Genomic DNA, 18160 nt, shown 5'->3' on the forward strand with positions numbered 1-18160 from the left:
CAACAAGCAAAAGAAAATGTCAAAGATCCTACCTTACGTTGTCTCGTATCGACACTAATAGTTGGCATTCTTTTTCCTGGAAGATAGATTGTAATGTATACCATTTTTACATCACATATGATACTTCTACTGTACTTCTACTTTCGTCCTGTAAGGTCGAAAAATAACATTTGGACAATAGTTGTTCCTGCCTCTTCTTTTATTCCTGATTTGCTGCGACTTCCTCCACATATGTCTCTCTTGAATTTCGACCTTTTTTGCAAGCGCGTCAGTAATTGTCTGTTCATGAAAAGATGGTGCAGCAAATTACAAATGGATTTATTTTGATGAGATAACGAGGACAAACACGCTTGATAATGAACCCGCATTCATTCTGACTGACGGGATGCTATCGCTATCTTCATCACCATCACCGTCTTCTTTATCACTGGTATCATCCCTATGAGTAAAACGGAATTCGTCAAACTCAAAAGATTCACGGGATATTGAGGAGCATTGCAGACCCCATTTGTCCAATAAGTACTGGATGCTACGCTTGGCGCTATGTATAAGAAGTTATTAAGTTCCTCCTTCTATCAGACCCTCTCAAAATATACACCTTAAAGATATCTCGTCTTACCTTCGTTCTTGATAAGCTGTAATGAATTTACATTTTGGATTATGACGATGGATAATAAAAGATACTGTTACCAAAAGATTTTCAAAATCTATATAATAATGATAAAGCGGTCGTCACATGAATACTGCGCGCATAAAAGAAGGTTTTGCTCAACACCTACCTGCAGGATCATAGAAAGTATCACTGCCCAAAATGTAGTCAATGGATGTATTCCAATTGTGTTCGATATCTTTGACAAGTTGATCCACACTGTTGGTACACCCCAGTTGGCCCCACAGTAGCTCACGGACCCAGAGCGCTTCAGCAGATTCATGCAGACCATTCAGTGGTAGGCATCCGCGAACAACAGGTAATATACTCGGAATATCTGAAAGTACGAGACGCACTGACTGACTTGCTTTGGCAAGCACCAGCGATGGCAACGATGTCCCTATGAAAATTTTTTCCCATTGTTATTTGCGTTGCATGGTTGTTGGCAGTGTGTTTTCAACTAATTCGTGTACATGCGCGCTCCTATGCTGTGTGTTACCTGCACCAATCTAAGTAACGTGTATATTAGCAAATAAGTGGACGGGAAGAAAAAACTGTATTTTCCATACCTCTAAAATCGTACTATAGGCGAATGCGTCACGGTGGTACCATACATAATCACTCAGTACCAATGCTGATGGCCAAATGTAACAACCATATGCAGCATCGAGTACCTAATATTATTTTATAAGTGTAACGAAAACACGGAACGAACACGACGAGAAAGCCGGTCAAAGTAGATCTTACTTCTTCAACGTAAATGGTGCAATGATTATTATTGTCGTAATCGTTAAATGCAACGCGTTTGACACTAATGTAAAGCGTCAAATAAGCTTTTGGTGATGTAGCATATGGTATGATTTATAGAGGTGCTAACAGTACGTGGCTCACCTCCTTTTTGCCGTGCCCAAACTAGGCACTGGAGTTGACGTTTGATTCAAGGAAGTCAGAGTTGCAAACAAAACGAGTAGTGCGACGCGGGAGGATGATCAGAACAAAAAATGCGAAATCATGCCTCACGCGCTAATAATGGGTTTTGTATGAATTCATTCGTTTATAAGGCGTCTTCTTCACGTATCATGGTACCTACGCACCCTATCTTTCTATGGAATACAATTTTGCTATACTGTACCTTTTACCCGCTCATAGTTGTCATGTTTGGGAAAGCACGCTCGTGGGACACTATGATTCTATTTCTGGATCCAGGCAGCATGTAAATTGAGGATTATATGAACAGTCGAAACATAGGGAGGTTTTCGGAAAGGAACCCAAGGTTCAGACACCACACACGGACTTGCAAAGTAAACATCAGGGGAACGACCATTATTACCCATAATTTTATTACTTGAAGGCAAACCATCATTAGATTAGCTTTACCGTTCATGCAAGGGAGGAATGAATTTAACGTGTATTGAATATCTTCAAGTAGAGAATATCGAAGCTGCCCTAAACGAAAAAGCATTCGCACATTCATTAGCTGTTGTTTTGTTGAGTCCGTTCGTTTCAATAAATTTGTTTCGAATCATTTACTGGTAACACACATTTGCTTTATTGTCGCCAGCAAAACTGCAACAACAACACGAAAATGAACAGCAATAAGCTAAAACAGGTTAAATACTTTAGATTAGTATCATACAGCTAACCCAATCGCTAATTAATACACTATTCTATCTAAATAAAACAGCTACACACTAAACAGCTTTATCATCATGGTAGGACTTGAACGCTCTACTTCTTGCCCCCTAAAAATTTCCCTATGCCAGTAGATTTCTCTCTGATCACACCTACGGCACCAGCGTTTTAGAGTCAAAGCTAATTCAGCCCCATCCAAACTAAATATTGGTGCACTCGTAAAAAGAAGCGTCAAGAAGGTGATTTTAATAAGTAGATGGATTTGTTCATGGTGATCGAATACTGCTGTCTTCACTCGCCATATGACCAATGAAGCCAAGGACAATTGGTTGAACGCCCGATTGGTTTGTGTCGTCACAGTGCCTCAGTTTTAGTTTTTCTTGTCAAACAAATCCATTTATCGTCAGTGCCACCGCGAGTGGGCTGCATTGACGTAACCCTTGCCTAATACCTTTCTAGTATAGAAACGTATATGGCTTGAACACTTTTCCTCTCTTAACCTTTGATTACAACATACATCCAGAACAAACTTTGCAACCCATTCTTTCATCACTATCCAACCACAGTAAACATTATAAGAGATGCCTATCGCTACAGGAACCTTAATTGCACTCGGAGCAGCAGGTGCTGCCGGTGCTGCTGCATACCGAAACAGTAAGAACAAGCGTTCGTCATCCATGGATCAAGGCATCAATGATATGACACCCCTTGCAATGGGTCGTCGGAAATCAGGTGGTATCCAAAATGATGGCTATGAGCCAAGAGGACAGGTGAGCTTGCTGCTTGTACTTTTTGTCTGCTGTATCACATTGATCGCTCCTAGTCTTTGCTCTCCAAAGAAGTGTTTTTCGCAGCTAGTTTACTAAAACACATGGGTTGTGTATGCTACTAGGCTGAACTGTTTTGGCGCCGAAATAACGGAATCAATTTGAGCCACAATGCCGACAAGAAATTCCCTGCCGACGTACGCCAAAGCTCCTTGAAATAGTTTAGTGAATGCCGCAATAAAATAAACCATTTATGTGACTCGTTTAGCAGTGGCACTCTGTCTTGTTTTGCTGCAGCGAAGCACATCCACAGAGAATCAGATACGCACATGTAGCGCACGCACCCACGGCATCTGTTGATATTTGTTGTTGTTGTTGCTGTTGATATTGTTATTGTTGACATGCAATCGCCGTAACACTTTTTCTCCCGATAAGGAAATGCAGATTCGCTGGGCGTACAACGGTGTACCCTGTCCACACACAATACATACTAACCATGGTAACAAAGAGCAGATAATGGCTCACAAAATGTTGTGATCAACCAATGATGCTCTTGGGAAAAAGACGGTTGTCATACCCTCCTGGTCCGTGAGTTCGGGAAACCCAGCCGAGACCACTAGCCTGGATGCTCTCTTGTTCTGATAGTAGTCCTGCTCTGATACTAGAGCCAAGCGTACAGTGTATGTCAAGAGCATACGCACTGCTGTATTATGCTGCAAGGAAAATGTTTCACTGTATGCACGTCCTTGTTCGGCGCCTAAAAAACCAACAGGTTTTTCTTGGGAATTGTTTTTTACCTTACATACAATAAAGAGAATAGGGCGAGACTAGAGGACCTCGCTGAAGTGAGTAATACAAGTATTTAAGAGCGGGAGGGGCACGGATTTAAGGTTCTCTGTTGTGCTACCCATTGGAAGGGTGTAAGAGAAAGAGAGAGCCGATGACGGCGATGGGCAACGTATAAAGTAAGGTACCATACATCCAGCGGGTCGTGTCAAAAAAAAAAAAGAAATTCTACCTGCACTCACCTCCTTCTCTTTCCCTTTCTTCTCTTTCTTTTTTTATTCATCTTTCTCTTTTCCTCCTCCTCCTCCTCCTCTTTTTCTTATTCTCCATGACCAACTCCAACGGTTCTGCACCGTCACCAATACCACAACAGCTACAGTCTGTACCGAAGCGCATGTCCTCACTACCTTCAGAACAGCGTAGTAACAACGCGCCTTCAGCAACCTCAAGCGAAAAGAATGCAGCAGCAATCAACCTCACCGCCGACGGAAATCCTGCCATTGCAGTTACCGAGGAACTCTCGCCAGCTGAAAAGGCAGCCAGGGCCAAAGAAAGCATACAAAGCACTGGTCTGTCCAAAGCATTCGAAAATGGTCAACACAAGCATGCCAAGGGACAGCTCGCTACGGATCTGGAAACGAGCGATTCAGCACAGGTCATGCAAGCTGTTGCTAATGCCAGTGCCAAACCGGTTGCTCGGCCACCGTCCCCACCTCAAGAATCAAACAGACCACCAGGCGCTTTTGGAGGAAACAAACCACAACAACCCGCACAGAATGGATGGACGTCTTTTTCAAAACTGCCCAATCCGGGTGACGAGAAGGCCATGGAAGAGTTATCCAAAGCGTTCAACACGGACGCGCTTGTGGAAATGTTCAAGGGATCGCGCGACTCGAACGGGTCGCATGCTTTGAACAATGACCTGCTGGCGCAGTATATGAAAGAGTCGTACTATGGTGAATGGTATCATAACGCGGCCGTGATCTTGTTTACGGTTGTGTTTACCTGGCTTCTCACAAAGCTTGGCGGAGGGTTAATGGCGTGCTTGGTCGTTGGAGCGTTCTCAGGTAAGAGGGCAGTCTTTGGTTATACTGTATATAAGGAGGAAAGGAAACCACAATGGAACTTTTCCTATTTGGGCTATGCCACTCGCGTGGAAGGGGACTCGGAGAGTGGAACGGTGGAAAGAATCTTTATGGAAGGAGAAAACAAGCGCCAAGAGAGCTGGGATGAAAAAGAGCGTTTGGTTGTATATGCCCTATATGGTTGGGCCGATGATGTATGTGATCGAGATCGCCTCCATTTCTCATCTTTCCTCATCCCTGATATAGCAACGTACTATCAAACATCGATTCGCCGACTACGACGCAATATCCGCGATGACATGGAGCGTGAAGTGTCGAGCAATAGGCTCGAGACCGATATTGAGTCCGCTGACTGGATCAACCACTTTGTTACACGCTTCTGGCTGATCTACGAGCCCGTCCTATCTGCTCAGATCATTGGCACTGCCGACGCCATCCTGATCGAAAACACACCTTCGTTCTTGGACTCGATCCGTCTGACCACCTTCACTTTAGGCACAAAGCCTTTCCGCATCAACGGAATCAAGACCTATCCCAAGACCGAGCCCAATGTGGTGGTACGACATAATCTCGCATAGTTATAAACAACAACAAACTATTCCCATATGCGTATATGGTTTCGTAGTCGGTGGTGCTGCTAGTAGCGACTATGTGTGGCTGATTTTCATTTTGTCTTTTGTTTAGGTCATGGACTGGACCGTGTCGTTTATCCCCAACGATGTGCTGGATTTGACCCCGCGTGAACTTCAATCCAAGATCAACCCCAAGATTGTGCTTACTATTCGTGTTGGCAAAGGCATGATTGGTGCTGGTATGCCCGTATTGCTCGAGGATCTGGCGTTCAAGGGCACCATGCGCCTCAAGTTCAAGCTGTTCAATGAATTCCCTCATGTCAAGACCGTCGAAGCTTGCTTTTTGGAGAAGCCCTTGTTTGATTACTCGCTCAAGCCTGTTGGTGGTGAGACTTTTGGTTTTGATATCAACAATGTAAGTCCTGGAGTCATCGAGAAGAGATGATGCGGGTTGCAATCATCAGTATCAATGGTTAAATGCGGAAAATCTAGATCCCTGGTCTCCAAACCTTTGTTCAAGAACAAGTACACGCAACTCTGGGTCCCATGATGTATGCTCCCAACGTGTATACGGTCGATGTGGCTGGCATGATGGCTGGCACGACCGATCTGACTGCCGCCAACGGCGTCCTGGCCATCACCGTCTACTCTGCTACCAATCTTAAGGCTGCAGATTTGTTTGGCAGCCTCGACCCCTACATCACCTTCCATATCGGCAACGCCCACAATGCTGAAATGGGCCGCACATCTGCATTCGAGGATACCAACAACCCCAAGTGGGACGAGACCCATTTTGTCTTGCTCAACAACACCAACGAGACTGTCTACTTGCAAGTCATGGACAGAAACTCAGGTCGCAAGGACTCTGCTGTCGGTGTCGCTTCGTTCGATTTGAAGGAGTTAGCCAACAACGACAATGCCGTGTCTGGTTTGAACTTGTCTGTCCAACGCTCTGGTAAACCTGTGGGTGAAGTGAAATGTGATATGCAATACTTCCCTGTGTCCAAGCCCGAAAAGAAGGAAGACGGTACCATTATTCCACCTGCCGAATCCAACAGCGGTGTCTTGCGCTTCACTGTACACGAATGCAAAGGTCTCGGCGGCGACGGTAAACGCGGCAGTGGCATTGGCCTTCCTCTCATTGGTGGCAAGGACGATCTCAACGCCTATGCTGTCGTTAAGGTCAATGGTCAAGATCGTTTGCGCACCAAGCCGTTTAAACGCAGCGTCAACCCTCGTTGGGACAAGTTCATCGAAGTGTTTGTGGCCGACAAGACCAAGCTCGATTTGGGCGTCAACGTTATTGACAGCAAGGAATTCACGGACGACGATGTCATTGGTCGCTGGCGCATGTCGCTGGCCAACATGGAAGACGAGCATATCAAGCAAGGTTTGGATTGGTGGAACTTGAAGGATGGTCCTGGTAAGATCCACTTGAGTGCCATGTGGAAGCCTATCGTCATGACCGGTTTTGCCGAAGGTCTTGGCCATGGCCATTACCGCCCTCCCATTGGTGTGGTTCGCCTCCACTTCTTCGGTGCCCGTGATCTCAAGAACGTCGAAGCCATGACTGGTGGCAAGTCTGATCCTTACATCCGCGTCCTTTCCGGAATGCAAGTCCGTGCTCAGTGCGAGCGTGTCGACGATAACTTGGATCCTGACTGGGATGCCACCTTTTACGTGCCCGTTCACTCGATTCGTGAGGATCTTATTTTTGAGGTGATGGACTACAACGACATCCAGAAGGACAAGTCGCTCGGTCTCTTTGACTTCTTGTTGAAGGACATTGTCAAAGAATCTAAGACTGAAGACGGTCAAGCTTACTACGAGCCACTTGAAGCCATTGACAAGTAAGTTTGTCTCTTTTCTAGACATGTTTTATCTGGACATTGTACAACCAAAGCTAAACTGTTACTGTTTCTTTCCGCGATTGTGTAGATGGGTTGATATCACCAGTGTTGAACGCAAGAAGGGCAAGGGCAAGTTGCACTTTGCTGCCTCGTTTATCCCTGCCATGGAGCTTCCCAAGCCCGAGAGTGAAAAGAAGAAAGGACAGGAGAACCAGGAACAAAGAGCACCTGCTGGCAACGGCCAAGTCCCACCCGCTACTCCCCCGCAAGAAGCTGAAGCTGCACCCGAAATTCCTCCTGAGAAGGATCTCCACGGTGAATTGATCAAATACACTGCCGATGACAAGGGCAAGATTGATCTGCTCGCTTACGAGTCTGGTATTTTGTCGGTTTCTGTTCACACTGCTAAATTCCCTGAACGTGTCAAGGCCTCTGCTAGTATTCTGTTGGACTCGAACGATCCACAATACCGCACTGTTGCTATCAAGGGTGTCGATTTGCCCTTCAACGAGACCGGCGATGCCTTTGTCAAAGAAATGGACTTTTCCAAACTTGTTGTTCGTGTACAGCCTGTTAAGGATAGCGACAAGGATGACTCGCACATTGGGTATTACACAAGCTCAGTTCGTGATATCGTGCGCAAGATTATGGAGCGTCAAGGATCCGATGAGGAAGATGAGGGCGAAATGTTCAAGTTGCTCGATAGTGATCTTGGTTCAATTCGCTTGAGCTTCAGGTTTACCCCAGTTGTAAACTTCAAGCTGGACCCAAGCGAAAGTCTTGAGAGTAAGCATCCTTTTTACGCCAACTGGATTCGACAATAAGGCATTAGTAGCAGCAGATCAATTGACGCAAAACTACATTTTTTATTGTTACAGACCAGGGCAACCTTACTGTCACTCCGCTGAAGGCAACCAACTTGACCGCCGCCGATCGATCTGGCACCAGTGATCCATTCATTGTATTCTCGATTGCGGGCGAAAAGGTCCACAAGACAGAAACCTACAAGAAGACATTGAACCCGGTTTTCAAGGACGAACAATTCACTGCTCCAGTGGTATGTCTTTTATTTCTATTATGAGAAACGAGTACAAAAACTGGGATATGAAGGAAGGGAGATACTAAAACAATTCAATACACCAGCCAAACCGTACGAAGGTCAACCTTGTGGCCGAAATCTACGACTGGGATCAGTTTGGCAAGGACTCAATTATTGGCCAATGTGAAGTGTCGTTTACTGGCAAAGAACTCGAGAGTTTCGCTGCCAAGGACTTTGAGGTTTCTCTCAAACCTTCTGGCTCTTTACGTCTGCGTATGTTGTGGCAGCCACAATTGCTTGCACGCAAGCGCACGGGCACATCCTTGCTCGGTTCCACGACCCGAATCTTCACTTCTGCACCCGGAGCCGCATTTGGCGTTGGCAAGGACATTGCTGGTGTTGGATTTGGTGCCGGTACCAAAGTTCTTGGTACAGGTGGTAAGGTGATTGGCGGTGGCGTCTCCGCCATTGGAAGCGGTATTGGCGGTGGCGTATCTGCCATTGGAAGCGGTATTGGCAGTGGTATTCGTGGCATCGGTCGCATTGGCGGCGGTGGAAGCAAGCGTGAAAAGTCCAGCGACTCGGACTCTTCCTCCTCCATCAACCAACAGCAACCTGCTGTTGCTGCACCAGCACCTGTACCAACAGTCAGTACCACAAGCACAGTCGATCAGCGCGGCAGCATGGATTCATCCATGTCACCACGTGCAGCCCAAGGCGGTGATGCCACAGGTGCTATCAATGTGACTCTGGTCGGTGCACGCAACTTGAAGGCCATGGATCGAGGCAACACAAGCGATCCTTATGCACGCGTCCGTATCGGTGGCCGCATTGTACACAAGACAAAGACAATTAAGAAGACACTGCAGCCGGATTGGAACGAGACGTTCTTGGCCAAGATCAGCGATGGCAAGACTTTGTTGGACATCAAGATCAAGGATAAGAACACTTTGAACGATGTGGATATCGGCGACTGCTCGTATGATGTGGCAGATCTGTTACAGTCCGGACAGTCGTTTGATGGCTGGGTACCGCTTGAACCTCAAGGCACAGGTGAAGTGCGCTTACGTATTGAAGTAACGTCGTCGGATAGTGGTTCATCAAGCCGAGGACTTTTTGGCAAGATCATGTAAAAAAAATTACTCTCACCCACACAACAATTCCATGCAAAAATTCCTATTTCCTCTTTTCTATCTACTATTTCCTGTACATCCATTAGTATTATCATTTTAAAGTGCTATCAAAAGAAAAACTATATAACTTGCTATACCAATCATGACTTATAACAAGTGCGTTCAGGGGCAGCAATTCACGTGTATAAGCCACCCAAATAGGTTGGGAGTCTGAGGCCTATGCAGCATCAAGTCGTCGTCGTCTCCAAAAGCGGAGCACACATAACTCAAGTCTCACTCTTTCTCTCGCGGAATGTTCTGGTTAGCTCAGGTGGAAGACACTGTGAAAATCGAGCCAAGGAATTTTGGCAAGTCGGATAATGACGCCATTACTGAAGTGCTTAATACCAAATTCGCAAACAAAGTACATTTTTCAATACAAAATAGCATCCACAGAGACGTACAAATAGCCAGACGAAATAGTATTGACGCATATCCAACTCTTTTGTAATGCATTCAATAGATCGTCCCCGATGTTGGTCTCTGCATTTGTGTGCACGACATTCTCGAAACAGTTCCAGGCATGATTTTGCATCTTGACGGCTGCAGCTACATGAAAGGTATGCAAAGGAGAAAGTAACGCATTGGACGCACATGGCTTGTGTGCATTATCGTTCTTGCTTGTACTGACAACAATTATACTGTTATTATAAGCCAAGTTCCGTTTGATTATGTTCCGGCCATATGTGGGTGAAGTGCTGACCGGACGCGTCAAGAGCTGTTCTCCTGCTGGTGTTCGAGGTAAGAATTCAAGTGTGGTTTACGATTATTCTATTCTCGTACACACATATTCATGCATGAAATTACATGTTTTTAGTTACCTTGGGATTTTTCGACGATATCCATATTCCAGCACCTGCGCTTCAACCAGGGTCAGAATTGTAAGTATCGAGAAACTGGTAGATCTGTCACATGAGAAGAGAAATTAATTTGTTTTGTGGTAAAAGTGATCCGGCTGAACAAGTTTGGGTATGGAACTATGAAGGCGAAAAGATGTACATGGATATTGAAGAACCTATTCGAATCCGTGTGTTGCGAGAAGTATTTACGGACAAGACACCTACGGCCGACATGGCTGCTACCGCTGGACGACGACAGTCTGCTGCAGATACTTCAGCAACATCTGATCTTCAAGCTAATTCTGCTAAAATACCACCTTATGCATTAACTGTAAGTTTCTCTATGTGAATATAGGAAAGGAGATCTAGGTCGAGGTTGCTCCATCATTAACATCTATCCCGTCAATGATAATAGTGTACTATTGCAGAAGACGGTCTTGGCTTGCTCTCTTGGTGGGGCAGTTAAATACATCATCCGATCCAAATCCCACTGTTTTGTCGTTCTTTTTCCTATCGTTCCTCACCGCAATCACACACACAGCCACTTACACATATATTCACTCGATAACATTATCATCTACTCATATTATTCTTCTCCTCTGCATTTGTCTTGGCTCTCTGTCTCTCTCTTTTTTCAAACCTTCTGAACCGACCATTTGAAATCAAGTAATCCTCCATCTCACCTGTCGCCGCCCTTAAAATTATTTCTGCATAAAAACATGCAACATCCATGACTGGATAGCATCTTTTATATACTTGTACAAAAGCAAAAACTTTTATATACATATTTTACACGCTCACAACAACAGTAGCAGTATCTTCACTAAAAAAGTTAACGATGGCGATGTTGTACTGTGTATGACTTTCTTATTATTACATTATATGCATGCGTTATGTTGTACATATAGTGAAAGAGGAAATCTAAAGAAGGTTTTGTTCTAATTGCAAAGTGGGATGGAGTGTTATGTAAAATTAAGCCTATTGAATCGTGAAAAAAAAAGAAAGATGATTATTGTCTGGTTACACACAATGAACCGTCAAAAGGTACCGAAAAACTTACGGGTACGGTAACATATTCACGTCTGGCCAGCAGATCTTTGATAAAGTGTTTACGGATCCGTGCTTTACGGTTACGCCACCAACGAGCACATTTGATCCAGGCAAAGATTCCAAATAGGATCAAGACTATAACACCAGCGACAGCAGATGTTCGAATCAATCGTTGGAAATAGCTTGCATTCTATAGATACATGTATTTGTGAGTAAACGAAGTAGTTTCTTCTTTAAAACGCTTATAAATAAATATAGAATATGACATTACATCATTAAGCCACCAACACTTTGAAAATAGACCAACGACCCAACAACTGCCGCTGTTTCCCGAATTCAAATTGATCCAAAATACATGGTGCGTAGGATCCTTTATGTCGCTGTCTTGGGGGCCGTTCTGCATGAGATCTTGTGTAAGCACGTCATAGAGCATACGGTTCTGCTGTGGTATGCGTGGACAGTCAAACACATAGTCGTCCGGGCATGCAGAAAATGCACGATCGTAGGAAACGTAGGTCGATGTAAGCATCCACTAGGTAAATGTAGTATATTTTTTCGTCGTTGTCAGCAACAAACACAGGAGCATCCACGTGAAGAGTATAAGCAATTACCTTGTTGGGATCATTCTGTTGACGACAAGCTACGCGAAGTAGTTCGGTACAATCGCCTGCTTTCCATCGACCATTCGAACGTTGAATCATGGCACAATGTGGGTTGTTGTTTATCTTTGGCTCACCGACGTCCCATGACCAAATGGTACCAAGTATGTTGTCGGCGAGATGGGTCGTGTCATTGACAGAATATCCTGCATTATCGTCTGTATAATTATGATTGGTAAAGTAAGGGGAGTACCCGCATTGCACCTATTTTTGCACAGTTCATGCATGATGAATTTAGCTTTTGTGTAACGTTCCTAATACTTGTGCTTCATGAAAGAAAGGAGTCGTGGGAAACACTTACAGCTTCTAGTGTCTTGTTGTATGTGAATCGGGTATCATTATAACGATCGTTCATATAAGCCCAAGACCACGATAGTAGAGTGTCACTGGGGCCAGGATGTGAAGGGGATACGGTAGTTTCATTGCCTGTTGGCAAGACAAATGTATTATTTGCAGGCCGTGCGCAATTGGCCCAGCCCATTGCATCCATGTCCGTCAAATTGACCTCGTTCATGTACCATCCGGCACCCAGTTGTGTTGCATTGAAAAGCGTATCTTGATCACGGGCGACGTCGTAGTTGGTGTTACTCGGAAGATCATTATAGCCGAATCCAACGAGTAACTGGATATCTCGTTGAATAAGGTAGATGAGTGTCGGCCATGCAGTTGCGCTTGTTAATGCTCCCGTCTCTGGGTCAATGGAGGGTTCGTAATAGGGCGTGCCCTGGACGCCAAATGAAGCTGTTAGGTTACTTCGGTCGCGGATCAAATCATTGGGTGTGTAGAGCCGTGAAGTGTTACGGTCGGTGCCTACTACTGCAGACCGAATGACATCACGTAGACTACTGGCATCGTCACTTCCCCCATCGTTGCTGCTGCTGCTGCTGTCGAATTGATGCAAGTTGAGTATAAGGAACATTAAATTTGTCTCAGATGGTAGCGTCGACAAGTCCGTTGCTTGTAAATAATGGTTGACTGAATCCATAAAATGCCGAAACGTGTACCAGGGCGCACACTTGTATTGTCCGACATCGACGTCTTCCGTTGAAATGGGCACAAGTTTGTTCACAAAGTGACCGAATGTACTTGCTTCATGTTGCTTTGCTGCACTGTTGTTGTCTTTTCTTGTTGCTGCTGCTGCTCCAATCGGTGTCGTGGAAGAAGACATTCCATTAGTAGTATTGGTGCTGGCATGCTCGTTGTTGGAACGTTTTGAAAATGCTGACGAAGGTAGCTTGATTGGACAAAGCTGCCAAGTACGCCTATCTGGATCCCAATACAGGTCCACGACCAATCGTCGGTAACCCATGTACATTACTTCTTCGACATGACTTAGTTTTTGTGCAGAATAGTCATTGCCGAAATATGCGCCTTTGAGGTCAATGGCAGGCCAAAGCCAACGATCAATAGTAACATTGAGGCCAATGTCGCGTTGGGTACGTAAAGGAACAGTGACGTTGGTGGAAGTAAAATCGAGTCCCCTGTAGGGTGTATTGTCGGTGTAGGTGTCCGGCAGTTGAAGACGCTTTATCAGGTCAAGGGCCGGTGTTGCTTCCGCCGTAGTAGTGATGAAAGCGCTTTCCTCTTCTTGTATTGCATAAACGTATGATAGTAGTACCAACCATAATATAACGGCAATGGCTGGCCTCATTTAGCAAAAAACACAAAGGGTCATACACTGCACACCAACAATATGGAAAGTAAGTAAGAGAGAAAGAGAGGAGATTTATTTCTCAATAACCCGATAAACTATAATGCCCTGTCCTGAATGAATCACTAAAAGGTGCCGACGGGAATGCTGCCCGTTCCCCGCGCACGCGCAGAGAAACTCAGAAAGAAGCAACTTCCTTTAATCACCTTCTTTGTTCCTGATAGAAGACAATGAGGAAGGACTATTAAGTTGCCTAAACAACGAATTTGGTCTTTTATTTAAAATCTTTTCACGAAAGATCAATCAAAGGAGAATCATCAAAAGGCTGTTTCTGAGCAGGAATATGTTGTTGTTGCTGTTGCTGCTGCTGCTGCTGCTGTTGTGGCTGTGCCTGTTGTTGGTACCCATACATTTGTTGTTGAGGTTGCTGGATATGATAGTAGCTATTCTGGTCTTGAGGAGGTGTTTGATATTGCTGTTGTTGGTAAGGCTGTTGCGCTACGGGATTTTCGGCGGGGGGATATCCGTGTCCTGGTGGATATTCCGGCGCAGGGGCAGAAGGGATAGATGCATGATAGCTAATCGTAGTGGCGGGGTACGCTGGTTCAGCAGCAGGAGGGTACTGAGGGTATCCGTTCATTCCGCCGTGCTGTTGTGGTTGCTGAGGGTATATGGGTGAATCTGTCGAGGGAGAAGGTGTGGCAATAGGACCATTAGGATAGCTGGTCTGATGCTGCTGAGATTGATGTGATGGGTTTGCAGGATAATACGATGATCGATTATATGCTCCAGCAACACGCTCTTCTAACAGTCGATCATATGACTTTACAGCAAGGTTCATCTTGTCATGAAGAGTGACCAGAAGCTTGTGTTTGTTAATCACATCCGCTAGAGTCTTGACTAATTTGGGCTGCAGGGCGCCAATTTGAGTGTACAGTTTGTTGATTTGAGGATCGTTGGATATGTCACCGCCACGTGCATGGATACGTTCAATCAAGGTAGAAAAGAGCTCGATATTTTCCATTTCTACTCGGGAGATCTCGTCTGGATTTGGCTGTACTATTCTTTGCTCCCAATCGCCCGATCTAGGCGTAGGTGTGGACAATTGCATTTCACGTAACGAGGCCGCAATTGCAGCAGCAAGCTCTGGATCGTCCTCTTCTTCCTGATTGGCCTAATAGATTTTAGAAAAAAAGGCCCCCACTCAGCATGCTTCACTTCACGCGTCCTTTTATCCACATCTAGCGCCTTCTGTGCATTACTAACCTGAGTAGCCGAAGTAGGCGTCGATCGTGATGGCTGCTGAACTGGTTGTTGCGATGGGGTATATCCTCTGCCAAAATTCTTCTGCTGTTCTGCCTCCTTCAATGACATTTCAATTGCCTTTTTCATATCATCATCGAAATCATCATCAGCAGCAGAGGCTGTAGGTGCTGATGTGGTTTGTTGCGCAGGGCCATTGTTTACAGGATACTGTTGTTGTTGTTGTTGTTGTTGCTGAGAGACTTGTGATTGAGGTGAGAACGGTAATGGCGGTAATCCACCCTTCCTGGCAGCTTTGGCCAGCTTCAATTTGATATAGCATCCATCGCACACGCGTACTTCCTCATCAATGCCTAAATGGGGTAGTGGCATCGTCTTTGCCGAGCATTCCTGACAGAATGTCTTACCGCATTGTCGACAGTGATGCTATACACACAGTAACTCAGTAAGTATAAGGTGTCATCGTTAACAACCTTTTTACCCTTCCTTCCTTTCTAATACAATGCATTACCTTTCTGTTTGTCATTGTAAATGCAGTTCTGCAACGCTCACAAACATCCGAGTCACTCCATTCTGGCGGCTAATAGAGATATAGTTCAGTATCAGTATCTAGCATATCATGAACAAGCGCGCAAGCCACTAACTTAGCATAAACAATGTCAGTCTCTCTTTTATCACATAATAGATATTTACAGCAGATGTTTCCAAGAGTATGGGATCAACAGATGCATTCATTGGAGGAAATACATGGCCTTCCGCTTGCAGCAATCGATGGGTGTCCGTAATATATGCCAATCCTGGATTCCCTTTCGCGGCAAAACTCCATGTTTGAATAATGGATAGGATCTTGTTTTTGACGTCTGGATTGCACTCCGTCTATATAAAACCCATTAAGGAGGCAAATAAACGATAAGCATCCTATTGTTTTTCTCAGAGGTCAAAGGAGAGTAATCAATTGGATAATGATACTATACCAGTGAACGAGCCATTGATGTCAGCTGATCCATAAACTCTCTGCTCGCAACCTCTCTAACGAACTGATCCCCACTGTTTTTCACACAAGTGTCCACGAGCTGAGCATATACAAGGTATTGGTAAGTATCTTGATAATAATAATAAAGAAACGTGGAACATACCGATAAAGTCGCCATTTGGACATTCGGGTTGGAATGTTCCAAACGCCTCTTCAGTGACCGCATGGCATCTTTGGCATTGACCTTCTTACTGCGAATTTGATCGCTAATTTCAAGGTGCAAGGCGAGATCTTCTTGTCCAGCAGGCAAGAGTTCTGAGGTCGCCTTTTCTATGTGCAGCAAGACCCTGTGTTATTCTTTTGTTTTTGTTCCAGTGGGCAAGCGGCAAAGGAGCGGTAAACTTTTGTCTTACCAATGAGTTCGTCTAGTGCACTCTGTCCCCACCACAATGAGACCATTATGTCCGAGAATTTGCAAAGAGAAAGGAAAAGATAATAAAAGACTGTGCGAAGGGTTTGGGAAAGAAGAGTTCCCTTGGCAGTTTGTCTCGGCGCTCCTTTCTTTTCGGAATTGGAAATGGCGGGAGCTCGCATATACGTAATCCCAAAAGAGCGTGTCAAAATTGTGTTACCTTGAGAACAGATACAACTCTTTTTACTGTGGCCATTGTAAATACGATAGCAACAGAAACGATATGCTCTACATAATGTACCAATGTTTCAGATAACTACCGTTATGATGTACTATCTATTTAGTGTCCAAAGCATATTATATCGGATAATTTAGGATGTATTGCATGTTGTGTAGTTTCATGCTACAAAATAATAATGACAAGAGCAAGAAGTACAAAAACAACATAATGAATTGACCATGCATATTCTACGTACTAGCAATACGCTACATATGTTTCAAAAATATAGAGCTATGATATTCTTTCGTACCGTCGCCTCAGCCTTTACAGTTTCATTGGTCAGCAAAAAGACTGTCGTCATTGGACTAATGTATGTAGCACAAAAATCGTCATAGCAGCAGAATGTTCGTGTTCCTGTGATCCCAGATACTGCTCATCTCCTGATAATGTATTAGAAAACCCTTCTTTACTTTCTCCTTGTCTTTAGCAAAAAGAAATAACGAGAATACATCAATTTATTCCATGAAACTAAACTAAAGTTACCATATAAGGCTAAAATTGTGAAATGGTTTAATAGACTATAGTGTAGCTCTTGAATGAACGGGAAGAGATTCAATTGCAAGTATTTCTGGACGGATGTCACAAAATTGACCTGAAGCGCATATCCAGGAAGGGGATACTTTTGGTAAACGTCAATGTTTTCAAGTCGAAGCGTACGATGATATGCAATAAGCGGTGATGCCGATGCAGGTACAATGTTGACAGCCGGAAACACCTTGCGCATCTCGTTAAAACATTTGCCAAACCTTTCACGAAAATTGGTAGAAAAGGTTTGTTTCGAGCAACAGGATACGCTAAGCATTGTACATAATAATCTTGAGATGAACTCCAGTATGACTGAAGAAATACATGCACTGTATACTCTCTTTATTAGTATATTTGTTTTCTTGTACATATTCTCTTCCCGTTAGTCCATATGCTTTAAGACATCACTACTTACATGGAAAGACATCTTCGTGGGTATTTAAAATCCGTTTTACAGCACTGATCAATAATTCACAAGGCTGTACTTTTGCACTTGACCTTGCTTGATTTTATAGATTTGTCTTCTCATCGTGGGGGATCACATCGTCGTCATCTTTATTAGGCATCGTTGCTCTTACCGGTATACATCTCATTTCTAATACGATAGTATATATTTTGTGTGATAAAATTGGATGAATAAGGAGAATATGATTGCCTTGGGTACCGATTTGTTCAGTTCAACGGCATTTACTGCATCTTCCCCGTAAAGATCTTTGGATAGGCGTAGATGTTTCGATAGTGCGCTGCACCAAGACGTCAAAAGAAAGTACGGTATTATTTGGTATCGACCCATTGATTTTCTTTATATGCGTCTAGTAGTGAATATATATATATATACATATGTATCATGCAAAGGTAATTTTTTGTGAAAGTATAAGAGAACTTAGCTTACAGTGATAGCTGACATGTAAGGATTTGTGCAAAGTTTTGATAGATGGCTATGTGCTTCTGTCAGC

The 18160-nt window shown here is 44.2% G+C and overlaps 6 protein-coding genes across 6 annotated transcripts; 3 read left to right on the forward strand and 3 right to left on the reverse strand.

Moving 5' to 3' along the window:
- Positions 1–186: 186 nt before the first annotated feature.
- On the reverse strand, positions 187–1805 carry BDB00DRAFT_890421 (putative methyltransferase-domain-containing protein; the record flags this gene model as incomplete). The annotated part of the gene is made up of 7 exons (XM_053128468.1): positions 187–541; positions 620–707; positions 780–1049; positions 1149–1158; positions 1219–1323; positions 1397–1460; positions 1789–1805. The coding sequence occupies 7 exons, from the start codon at positions 1803–1805 to the stop codon at positions 319–321; spliced, it is 777 nt and encodes a 258-aa protein (XP_052974101.1). The 3' UTR covers positions 187–318.
- Positions 1806–2862: 1057 nt separating this feature from the next.
- Positions 2863–3269, forward strand: BDB00DRAFT_878040 (uncharacterized protein; the record flags this gene model as incomplete). The annotated part of the gene is made up of 2 exons (XM_053127685.1): positions 2863–3051; positions 3174–3269. The coding sequence occupies 2 exons, from the start codon at positions 2863–2865 to the stop codon at positions 3267–3269; spliced, it is 285 nt and encodes a 94-aa protein (XP_052974102.1).
- A 783-nt stretch (positions 3270–4052) lies between these two features.
- BDB00DRAFT_851435 (C2 domain-containing protein) lies at positions 4053–9756 on the forward strand. Its single transcript, XM_053125505.1, has 7 exons — positions 4053–4901; positions 5166–5476; positions 5604–5906; positions 5984–7341; positions 7430–8127; positions 8220–8398; positions 8485–9756. The coding sequence occupies exons 1-7, from the start codon at positions 4163–4165 to the stop codon at positions 9511–9513; spliced, it is 4617 nt and encodes a 1538-aa protein (XP_052974103.1). The 5' UTR covers positions 4053–4162; the 3' UTR covers positions 9514–9756.
- Positions 9757–11235, forward strand: BDB00DRAFT_851438 (DNA-directed RNA polymerase III subunit RPC8-like protein). The gene is made up of 6 exons (XM_053125506.1): positions 9757–9916; positions 10016–10112; positions 10207–10293; positions 10370–10433; positions 10500–10722; positions 10807–11235. The coding sequence occupies exons 1-6, from the start codon at positions 9806–9808 to the stop codon at positions 10855–10857; spliced, it is 633 nt and encodes a 210-aa protein (XP_052974104.1). The 5' UTR covers positions 9757–9805; the 3' UTR covers positions 10858–11235.
- A 1-nt stretch (position 11236) lies between these two features.
- BDB00DRAFT_851441 (uncharacterized protein) lies at positions 11237–13830 on the reverse strand. The gene is made up of 5 exons (XM_053125507.1): positions 12402–13830; positions 12053–12304; positions 11713–11973; positions 11452–11631; positions 11237–11369 (listed from the first exon to the last, which is right to left on the reverse strand). Exons 1-5 carry the CDS (start codon positions 13749–13751, stop codon positions 11364–11366), a joined length of 2049 nt encoding a protein of 682 aa, XP_052974105.1. The 5' UTR covers positions 13752–13830; the 3' UTR covers positions 11237–11363.
- On the reverse strand, positions 13824–16571 carry BDB00DRAFT_983289 (uncharacterized protein). The gene is made up of 6 exons (XM_053129997.1): positions 16401–16571; positions 15989–16317; positions 15708–15890; positions 15526–15594; positions 15018–15440; positions 13824–14925 (listed from the first exon to the last, which is right to left on the reverse strand). The coding sequence occupies exons 1-6, from the start codon at positions 16444–16446 to the stop codon at positions 14041–14043; spliced, it is 1935 nt and encodes a 644-aa protein (XP_052974106.1). The 5' UTR covers positions 16447–16571; the 3' UTR covers positions 13824–14040.
- Between the last annotated feature and the right edge of the window lie 1589 nt (positions 16572–18160).

This window comes from Zychaea mexicana (genome assembly GCF_025766255.1).
Source record: "Zychaea mexicana strain RSA 1403 chromosome Unknown BDB00scaffold_124, whole genome shotgun sequence".
NCBI lineage: Eukaryota > Fungi > Mucoromycota > Mucoromycetes > Mucorales > Lichtheimiaceae > Zychaea > Zychaea mexicana.

What these genes read in the sequence shown, in the direction of transcription:
- BDB00DRAFT_851435 (XM_053125505.1), top strand. Translation starts at nt 4,163, where the DNA reads ATGACCAACTCCAACGGTTCTGCACCGTCACCAATACCACAACAGCTA. An exon ending in TTGGTTTTGATATCAACAAT is followed by an intron (nt 5,907 to 5,983) that starts GTAAGTCCTGGA and finishes CGGAAAATCTAG; the next exon opens with ATCCCTGGTCTCCAAACCTT. An exon ending in AACAATTCACTGCTCCAGTG is followed by an intron (nt 8,399 to 8,484) that starts GTATGTCTTTTA and finishes TCAATACACCAG; the next exon opens with CCAAACCGTACGAAGGTCAA.
- BDB00DRAFT_851438 (XM_053125506.1), top strand. Translation starts at nt 9,806, where the DNA reads ATGTTCTGGTTAGCTCAGGTGGAAGACACTGTGAAAATCGAGCCAAGG. An exon ending in CGGCTGCAGCTACATGAAAG is followed by an intron (nt 10,113 to 10,206) that starts GTATGCAAAGGA and finishes TGTTATTATAAG; the next exon opens with CCAAGTTCCGTTTGATTATG. An exon ending in TTCTCCTGCTGGTGTTCGAG is followed by an intron (nt 10,294 to 10,369) that starts GTAAGAATTCAA and finishes ACATGTTTTTAG; the next exon opens with TTACCTTGGGATTTTTCGAC.
- BDB00DRAFT_851441 (XM_053125507.1), bottom strand. Translation starts at nt 13,751, where the DNA reads ATGAGGCCAGCCATTGCCGTTATATTATGGTTGGTACTACTATCATAC. An exon ending in ACAACAAGACACTAGAAGCT is followed by an intron (nt 12,305 to 12,401) that starts GTAAGTGTTTCC and finishes GTGCAAAAATAG; the next exon opens with GTGCAATGCGGGTACTCCCC. An exon ending in AGTGTTGGTGGCTTAATGAT is followed by an intron (nt 11,632 to 11,712) that starts GTAATGTCATAT and finishes ATGTATCTATAG; the next exon opens with AATGCAAGCTATTTCCAACG.
- BDB00DRAFT_983289 (XM_053129997.1), bottom strand. Translation starts at nt 16,446, where the DNA reads ATGGTCTCATTGTGGTGGGGACAGAGTGCACTAGACGAACTCATTG. An exon ending in TGCACTAGACGAACTCATTG is followed by an intron (nt 16,318 to 16,400) that starts GTAAGACAAAAG and finishes TGCTGCACATAG; the next exon opens with AAAAGGCGACCTCAGAACTC. An exon ending in TACTCTTGGAAACATCTGCT is followed by an intron (nt 15,595 to 15,707) that starts GTAAATATCTAT and finishes TATCTCTATTAG; the next exon opens with CCGCCAGAATGGAGTGACTC.